Source organism: Ochotona curzoniae, unplaced genomic scaffold (assembly GCF_017591425.1).
Source record: "Ochotona curzoniae isolate NIBS_2020 unplaced genomic scaffold, NIBS_Ocur_1.0 contig_2404, whole genome shotgun sequence".
Taxonomy (NCBI): domain Eukaryota; kingdom Metazoa; phylum Chordata; class Mammalia; order Lagomorpha; family Ochotonidae; genus Ochotona; species Ochotona curzoniae.
In genome coordinates, this window is record NW_024465451.1 from 5,101,969 (window position 1) to 5,111,711 (window position 9,743).

Here is a 9,743-nt window from a genome sequence, read left to right on the forward strand (position 1 = left end):
CACCCTGAGCCACGAGGAAGGGGTAAAAGCGGTTATTGGCAACTGTAGCATCACCTCCGCCCGCTTGCCTGCAGGCCACCTGCTCCTCCTCCCTCCTGCCCCAGTCGAAGGGAACAGAACAGCTTTTGGAGCGCTAGGCCCAGCCCCAGGAGAGCAGGCAGGCGGGAGCCCCCAGGGACCTCTGTTCTCATGCCCTTAAAGGTCAGCACTGAACATGCGCAGTTGAGGGTCCCATTCAGTCGGGGCCCGGAAGGGAAAGGCGCAGCTCCCCCAGGGGCAGCCAGTCCTGGAGACCCCGGCTCCAAACCCAGCCGACCGGCTGCTCTCCACACCCCGGCTCTGCCTCGAGCCCCCGGACCCTGATGTCCACCTGCCGGCGCCCTCGCTTGCCTCGCCCCTGCATTTCACCACCCGGCCCTAACCGACCAGGGAACAGGAGTTGAGGGTAGAGTCTCTGGGTTCTCCACCAACCTTCCCAAGAGCTCACAGCCTCCCCAGCCATTCTTCACCACACCTGGCCGACAGCCTCCTGCCGCAAACATCCCGGCCCCAGACTGTCCCGTCCAGGTACCTGTCCAGAGAACTCCCGCCCACCCACCCCGGATGTGCCCAGGCCTCGCTGGGTACAGGAGGCGGAGACCAGGGCTGGCCGGTAGGTGGGGTGGGGAATTCGAGGCGCAGGTGAGCAAGCGCCCCACGTGGACTCTCAGGGGGGAGGTGCCCAGGCACCGGGATGGTTGAAAACTCCGGAAGAATCCTGGCTGTAGGACGTTGGCACTGCACCCCACCCCCTCTCCCCTCGAAGTTCCCACGTGCTAAGGAGCCGGGCCTGGAAAGCCCCGCACACAAGTGGCAAAGGAGTGGTCCCTGCGCACCCGCGTCCCGTCTGCGCGCCTTCTGGCCATCCCTTCCCACGTCCAGCCACCAAGCAAGCTCTGGGCCCAAGAAGCTGTGCAAGGGGCCCCGCGAAGGAGAGGCCGCGGGGCCACCTCGGGCTGGAGGCGGTGCAGAGAGCCGCACCTCCCGGGCCAAGCCCGCCCTGCTCCCGTCTCTCCCCAGCCGCCGCCCTCCCCCGCGTTTCCTGCCCCCAACCCCGCCTCCGTGCTATTTAAGGCGCCCCCGGCAGTGCTGTCCGGCAGGGCTCCCACGGGCGCCGCTCCGGCATCGTCCCCACCTGCACCTGGGCCGGCCCGGCAGGCAGGCGGTGAGTGGGCGGCGGGTGGTGCCACCTTGCCCTGGGGGGAGGTCTGGCGGGGTACCAGGGCTCGCGGTTCCTACCTGCTTTCACGGAACCTTCAGTACGGTCCCAGGAGGTAGGAAGCCTGCGTTTCCCAGGGAGGCGTCACAGGTTATGCCTGACCCTAGGGCTTGGTTGCTTAAGAGGGCGGGGACTTGAACCCAGGACTGCCTCCGGAGCTTGGGCAGAGAAACAAAGTGTTTGGAGAAAAATGGCACCTGCCCCCTCCTGGTTCTCAGGGAGCTGGGAGCTGGTGGCCCGTGTCCCCGTGGAGTTGCAGATGGGGAGAGGGCTTGCAGGAGGGTGGGGGAGGGGGAGAAGAAGGCTGGGCGCAGGTGGTCCTTGTTGCTGACAGGTGGAGCTAAGATGATGGTGCTGGCCTCCCATCCTGACTGCAAATGCAAAGATGTGAGGCCAGCTGAGTGGGCAGCAATGAGGGAGACAGGGACCAGAGGTTTGGAACCCCTAAGCCTCAAGCAATGCACCTGTGCCCCCCCACCCCACAGGCAGGGGCAGGGGAAGGCAGCCTTGGGCAAAAAAAAAAAAGCATGAAGGATGTAGCCCCAATGGGTAACCTTGGGTCAGTTCCTAAAATTCTCCATTCCTAAGGAACCTGAACCCATTCCAGATATAGAACTCGGCTCGTCAGGGAGGCAACATCTGACTGGGAATGAGAGCGGACAGATACGTCATTAGACAGGGCCTCTGGGCACACCCTGCCACCACCCAGGGACCCCGCAAAGAGGGCAGTGTTGGGTCCCGATGCTCTGCCGGGTGAGCCCTGGGCCAGTCCAGTCTCTCCCTGAGCCTAGGTTTTCTCGTGGGCTGAGCGAGTATAGCTGATAGCATGGCAGGCTCCTGGCTAGAACAGGCGGGAAGGAGCAGCAGGCAGCCTGACGCACCATGTCTTCTCCCCTCTCCCCCCAGACGGTGGCCCCGGAACCATGGGTGACTGGGGCTTCCTGGAGAAGCTGCTGGACCAGGTCCAGGAGCACTCGACGGTGGTGGGCAAGATCTGGCTGACGGTGCTGTTCATTTTCCGTATCCTCATCCTGGGCCTGGCCGGGGAGTCGGTGTGGGGCGACGAGCAGTCGGACTTTGAGTGCAACACTGCCCAGCCGGGCTGTACTAATGTCTGCTACGACCAGGCCTTCCCCATCTCCCACATCCGTTACTGGGTGCTGCAGTTCCTGTTTGTCAGCACGCCCACCCTGGTCTACCTGGGCCACGTCATCTACCTGTCCCGGCGTGAGGAGCGGCTGAGGCAGAAGGAAGGGGAGCTACGGGCCCTGCCGGCCAAGGACCCCCACGTGGAGCGAGAGCTGGCGGCTGTGGAGCGTCAGATGGCCAAGATCTCTGTGGCGGAGGACGGCCGCCTGCGTATCCGCGGGGCGCTGATGGGCACCTACGTGGCCAGCGTGCTGTGCAAGAGCGTGCTGGAAGCTGGCTTCCTCTATGGCCAGTGGCGCCTCTATGGCTGGACCATGGAGCCTGTGTTTGTGTGCCAGCGTGCACCCTGCCCCTACCTCGTGGACTGCTTTGTGTCTCGCCCCACGGAGAAGACCATCTTCATCATCTTCATGCTGGTGGTTGGACTCATCTCCCTGGTGCTGAACCTTCTGGAGCTGGTGCACCTGCTGTGCCGCTGCCTCAGCCGGGAGCTGCGGGCCCGGCAGAGCCGGGGTGCCCCCCCGGCCCAGGACGCCTCCTCGGACCCTTACGCCGACCAGGTCTTCTTCTACCTCCCCATGGGCGAGGGGCCCTCGTCCCCTCCATGTCCAACCTATAACGGGCTCTCATCCAGTGAGCAGAACTGGGCTAACCTGACTACGGAGGAGAGGCTGACTTCCTCCAGGGCCCCCCTTTTCCTGGACCCACCCCCCCAGAGTGGCCGGAAATCCCCCAGTCGCCCCAGCAGCTCAGCTTCCAAGAAACAGTATGTGTAAGAGGGGAGTCAATGGGCTTAGGCTTCTGTCACCCATCCTGAGACACGCGGCTGCTTTGAGCCCTTGACGAAGGCCCCGCCACGATGACTGAGCTTGGAAAACCCAGTGCCTGCTGGCCACAGGGCCTCCCAGACTGTTGTTTTCTGGGATAATTGGGCCATCCTGGTGACCAGAGGGCACAGTGGCTTCCCCTCTAGAAGGCGGCTTTGTGGCAGGCACAGAGCAAGCTGGCTTGATGTGCCTTTGACCAGGGGTGTTATGTGAGCCCTTTGCAGAGGAACCTGCAACCAACTTACAGCTCCCTTCTCTACCAGCCCCTTCAGAATCCACCTGTGCCCAAGCCAAGGCTGATGGAGGCTGCAGGGTTGGCCAGACAGAGCCTGGGCTAGATCTGGCCCTGTCAACGGGACTGGGGGCTTGTGTCCATCACTCCTTCCTAGTTCCACTGTTTATGCTTCCAGAATAAACTGGACTTGATCACAACTAGGTGTGTATGGCCGCTGTCAAGATGTGCCTTGGGGCAGGGGCTGGGGGAGTCATTTCACCCCAGATTCCTTTTCTCACTGCTGTGTACTCTGTGCTCTCTGCAGCTCCAGGCAGCACCTGCTGAGCTCTGTGCTCAGCCTCTTTCAAAAGCCCCGGCTTCTTCTTAAAGGCCTTGGGCTGTGTCCTCTCGGCCCATCTGGTGCCCTGTTAATCCACCTGTCCATGAACTGGTGACCTTCTCTGTCGCCAGCCCCTGCCATGTGCTTGCCTATAGACATCCCAGACCCTAAACATGGCTTCTGATTCAAGTCCCCCATATGTCCCACCTCAGCCTGGGGCCCTTGGTATCAGGAAAGGAAGTATATCTCATTTGTTTTCCTAACTGCAGCCCTTTCTGGTGTGCCCGGCAGCAGGAGTGAGTCAAGGGGATGTATCACAGTCCTCCTCACCCTGTGTACCCAAAGCTCAGTGAGGGCGGACCAGGATACTACATGGATCCGGGAAGGGGTTGAATTCTGCCTTAGTGCTCACAAACTGCAACAGCAAAATGGGGACTCCAACTGTATCCTGACGGGCAGATGGGAGCTGGTGGGGGCAGGCAGGGAGAGGGCCCAAGCTATGGGCAGAGGACATGGCCTTATAAAAGCATGACAGAGGGGCATGGCCAGGGCAAGCTGAGTTACTGAGAATCTGGGGAGCATAATGAGGGGAGAGTGGGAAAGCCCAGAGCTGGCCCGGTTGCCTTCGCACATGGAAGGTGCCCAAGTTGAGTCAGGACAGCACCCAGCAGGAGCCCCCCCAGAAGCAGGTGGCTGTCCTTGCCCAGCTGGCAGGGTGAGGGCTGGACTGGGGCTGGAAGAGGAAAGGGGGTCAGCTCTGTGTGGCTGTACACACCCTGGGCACCATGGTGTCCTTGGAGGAGGCTAGCAGCTTGATTCCTCTGCCATGTATCAGGACAGGGTCCCCACAGCAGCTCCGGGGCCCTTGCCCCACTGCTGTGTACGCTCACATGCATGCCCGCCTGAGGAGGTCTGCCTCTCACACTGTGAGCCACCATTGCCCTTATTCTTTGAGTCCCTGATGCAACCCGGCATGCTCCTTGTGGTCACCCACAGCGCTCCTTTGTCTGCCCGGAGCATCCTCCCTGCACCCGCACATGCTCAGAGCCTTGGTCAGAAGGAGGAAACCAGTAAGCTTTAGGCTTAAGGGGCTGGGTTCAAATGGTGCTCCCAGCAGAAGCAACCATGTGGTCAGCAGCCCGCCTCTACCCTTCTCTGCATCTTTGTTTTCCTTAACAGATAATGTCAACTGCCTGGCAGTGACAAGAAACAACATGTGTAGCTGGGGAGGGTGTTGTGGCACTGCAGGTTAGGTTGCCACTGGCAGTACCTGCATCCCCAATCCAAGTACCTGGGTTCAAGGCCCAGCTCCTCTGCTTCCAATTCAGCTTCCTGCTGATGCGCACCGAGGGAGGTGGCAGGTTACGTGCTTGGATCCCTGCCGCCTGTGTGAGACCCAGAAGGAGATCTTGGCTCCTGGCTCTCAGAGGCATCTGGGGAGGTAAATCAGCCAACGGAAGATCAATGTGTCTTGTTCACTCCCTGCCCCGCTAGGACTTCCAAGCAAAGAAAAATAGGCAGATTTTTGTTTTATTTTGTGAAAGTATGACTGCACCTGGCTCACAATAGTCAAGCCGTGAATTTCAGCTCATGCCGGCATCGAGGTTAGTGCAGGTCCTTCCTCCTCCAGGAAGCCCTTCCTGACTTCTCTAGCTCTCACCCACTCAGTGCATGCCCATCTGTGTAAGTCTGTAAGCACCACAGGGACACACTCACAGTCCCCTATGGGCATGGGCCAACATCAGCCTCAAATGTGAAAGGAGGGATTCGTGACGCTGTGTGGAAAAAGGTTACTGACATCATCTCCGAAGAGCAGGAGCCTGCAGACTGAGGTTTTTTTCTAAGAGACGCCTCCACGGGACAGGGTGAGAGGCCAGAGGCCGCGGGTTAGAGGTTGGGCTCTCAGGGCCAGCCCCACCTACAGGCCCTGGGAGACTGCTGCTGGCTCGGATGGGTAGGAGAAGAAAGGTTGGGTAGAAGAAGTACCCTCTCTGGGCATGGGGTTGGAGCTGGGGTCAGGGCAGGGCTCAGGGACTTGACTTTCGGCAAGACTTTCAGCCTGGGCTGATGACCACATAGAGGGACGGCATGGCTTCGCCAGCGGGGGGTGGGGATGAATGGCATAAGCCCCCCCCCCCCCATGGTTAGGCATGCTGGGGTTTCCTAACACACTGGGCAACTTAAACTGGAGTTTATTCTGTCACAGATCGTGGTCTGAAGACCAGTTCCATCGGAGCTCTGTGAGGAAAAAACCTGGGCCAAGCCTTGCCCCCAGCCCCTGGCATCACCCCCAGCCCCTGGCCTCACCCCCAGCCCCTGGCATCACCCCCAGCCCCTGGCATCACCCCCAGCTCCAGCAACCTCACACACCATCCTGGCTGCCCACTGTCTCCATGTCTAAATACCCCCTCTTTGCAGGAACGCGGGTCCTGTCAGAAGAGGGATTCACCTTTGCTCGACTACTTCTGCAAAGGCCCTTTCCCCAAAGAGTGTTGCCTTCAGAGGGGCTGGGGTGGGATTTTATCATGACCTTGTGCAGCAGGGTGCATTGTCCAGCCGCCCCGCCTCACCTCCACACACCGTCGATCAGGGCCTCCACTGCAAAGGCTGTGCTGGCCCTGGGCGTGCCCACGGCTGTGGGGCCTGCAGGAGCGCAACCGGCTCAGCCCTCAAAGCTCCCTTTTACTTCTACCTCCCTGCAAACCTACACCTCACCACCATCCAAAGCAAGTGGACCAAGAAGCTGCTGCTGCTGGTGGCTGTGGGTCACAGAGCGGACCCCTACCCTCAGTCCCCCATCCCTCATGCTCACTAGCCACTGGTTCTCTTCCCGGGCCTTGGTGTCCCCCACTGTGCCATGCAAGGGTTGGCTGTTTAGGGTTGAGAAGTACTACAGGGGGTCCCTCCTCACCAGGAGGCAGCTGCAGAGGGGTATACTGTGAATCAGAACAGACGCACTGCTATTTCTAGAAAATGCGCAATTCCAGTCACTCGGGTTCAGATTGGCTTCCTGAGTAGGGAGGAGAGGTTACTGGGAGTGCACTGGGACTTTTGCAAAGCCCGAGGTCACCTGCCCTGTGACCCAGGGAGCATTTGAACATCACGGGCTGCACATAAACAAGGCAGAGAGCTGTCGGGCAGGATGACAGCAAAGCCTCTGCCCACCCTAAGGCGTGTGTGCACTGACCAGTATGAGCACCACCGGGCGGCTGCCCACACAGCCTCCTGCTCACCAGTGGGCCCTTGACTGGGTGGGGCGGGGAGCTTTATTCCCCCTTCACACCTCTCAGTGTGACCAGGGGGAGTGCAGAAGTCTCAGGGTTCTTGGGTTGTCTTCCTCCACCTGAGAGTGTCCCCAACAGCCCCCTGCATGCCCGGAGCCGCTCAGTCGCACCCACCGCACTGCAGCCACACGCAGGGCCCCATTCTCATCCCACCATTCAGCTGACTCCAATCCGTGGGACTCTCCTGCCACCGTGCACTGTCGCCATCCCCATATCATGTCCCACACTCGCCACGTGCTGGCCAGAGTCCAGACTATCCCTCCTCCTGCTCCAAAACTCCCTCCTCCGTTAATACAACTTAGGCTTCCGCTGACTTTTGCCTTTCCTTTTCATTTGCAGATTTGTTGTTGTTGTTACAAAGAGAATATGTGGTCACTATATGTAGACAATAAGGTGCTACCATCTAGGACCCACAGCTATAAATATTCAGAAGGAACTTTTCCAGCCCCTCTATACATGATTCTTAATCGAATTGGAATATACAGATACACCTACAATTTTGTGTTCTCATTTTGGGTTTTTTTGTTGTTGTTGTTTGGGTTTTTAAGATTTTATTTTTATTACAATGTCAGATATACAGAGAGGAGGAGAGACAGATCTCCCGTCTGATGATTCATTCCCCAAGTGAGCGCAACAGCCGGTGCTGTGTCAATCCGGAGCCAGGAGCCAGGAACCTCCTCCAGGTCTCCCATGCGGGTGCAGGGTCCCGAGGCCTTGGCATGACCTCGACTGCTTTCCCAGGTCACAAGCAGGGAACTGGATGGGAAGTGGAGTTGCCAGGACCAGAACCGGTGCCCATATGGGATCCCGGTGCGCCCAAGGCGAGGACCTTAGCCTCCAGGCCATGGCACCGGGCCCTCATTTTGTTTTTCACTTTGTATTCCATCATATGCCTTGGCCCATGTCGCAAAGTGACTTTGGAAATACCCACTTAATGCTGTATCTGTGGCTTTGTCACTAGCTGCTTGACCATGACCCTGACATTGGGTTTTTAGTGCCTGCCACTAGCTATCCTCTGTAATCAATTGTACTGTGATGTAGGTGCCTGTGAGTGAGTGTTTTCCAAATTCCCATTTCCCTAAAAGAAAGATATTCCTAGAAGTGACATTACTGGGTCAAAAGGTATGAAATTGTGAATTAAAAGAAATTTAGGGGCTTTTCAGGATTGTGAAAGTACTTTGTTGAAGATGATTCAGAAGCATGAGTGAAGGGACCTTGGAGTGGGAGCCCTGGTGGAGCTGCAGCGGAGGGCAGCAGGCCCGGGGGTGCCACACCACCCTGTGGAAGGGCAGAAGTTTACTCTCTGGCGAGGGTAAAGCGGCGTCTTGGGATAAGGAAGTGCCAGGCATAGCGGAGGTGAGAGTGCCCAGAGCAACAGGACAGTGAACCTACAGCCTGGCAGTGAAGACACCCACATCCCACACCAGAGACCTGGGTTCAAGTTCCAGTCCTGGCTCCCTGCCAACACAGAGCCTGGAGGCAGCAAGGATGGCTCCCTGCCCCTCAGCTGGGTGACGTGGGTTGAATTCCTGGCTCCCAGCTGCAGCCTGACCCCACCGTGGCTCGTGTGGGTAGGTGGGCAGTACCTCTTTGTATTGTCTCTGCGTGTCTCTCTCAGACGCATACACTTGTATTTGAGAGAGAAAACAGAAGTGAGGTGGAAGTTTCCGTCCTACACGTGGGCTGGCAGCTTTCTCTCCACTGCCAGCTCTCAGGACACTTTCCGGAGGTCAAGGCTAAAACACCTGTCCGAGCAGGTGAGTGGCAGCACCTGCAAGGTGAGAAGGGGAGCCAGGCAGAGCCAGGGGACGCAGGCTCTCAAGAAGAAGAAAGGAGCCAGATACAGGTGTGGGCCAGGGCTGTGTTTACTCTCCTCTGCCGGGCTGCTTTTCAGAAAAAAAAAAAAAAGACTCCCATGTTCAAGGGCGCAGGGGAAAGTGCTCCTTTCAAGGTGCTCACGGCAGCCAAGTTAGAGTGCTTCATCCCTTTGCTTAGTAATGATTGAACAAGCGAGAAAAACAGGTCGCTCCTCAGAGGGCCGCCCCGATGACAGACAAGGGCAGACGTTTTCACATACATTCCTTCAGCACTTTGTGACCCATTTTTTAAATCAAGTTTTCTTTTTTGTTTGTTTGTTTGTTTTAGATTTATTTAAGTTTTTGTTTTTGTTTGTTTTACTTGAAAGGTACATTTACAAAGAGAGAAGGAAAGACTCACAGATCTTCCATCTGCTGGCTCACTACCCAAATATCTGGAGCTGATCTGATCTGAAGCCAGGAATCAGCAGCTCCTTCTGGGTCTCTCACATGGGTACAGGGGTCTAAGCCAGCTGCTGCTGCTTTCTCAGGCCATAACCAGGGAGCTGGTGTTGGTGCAAGTCCTCACTTTTTTTCTAGGTTTCTTTGTTTGTTTTTTTGTACAATCAGATATACAAAGAGGATGAGAGGCAGAGAGGATCTCCACTCCCCAGGCAGCTGCAACAGCCAGAGCTGAGCCGATCCAAAACAAGGAGCCTGGAGCCTTTTCTGGGTTTCCCATGTGGGTGCAGAATCCCAAGGCTTTGGGCCGTCCTCCACTGCTTTTCCAGGCTACAAGCAGGAAGCTGGATGGGAAGCAGGGCCACTGGGATTAGAACCGATGCCCACATGAAATCCCAGGAGTACAAGGTGAG

At 57.8% G+C, this 9,743-nt stretch overlaps 1 protein-coding gene across 1 annotated transcript; it reads left to right on the top strand.

The window, feature by feature from the left end:
* Window positions 1-2,169: 2,169 nt before the first annotated feature.
* GJA4 (gap junction protein alpha 4) lies at window positions 2,170-3,637 on the top strand. Its single transcript, XM_040974407.1, has one exon. It carries the CDS (start codon window positions 2,182-2,184, stop codon window positions 3,181-3,183), a length of 1,002 nt encoding a protein of 333 aa, XP_040830341.1. The 5' UTR covers window positions 2,170-2,181; the 3' UTR covers window positions 3,184-3,637.
* The last annotated feature ends 6,106 nt before the right edge of the window (window positions 3,638-9,743 follow it).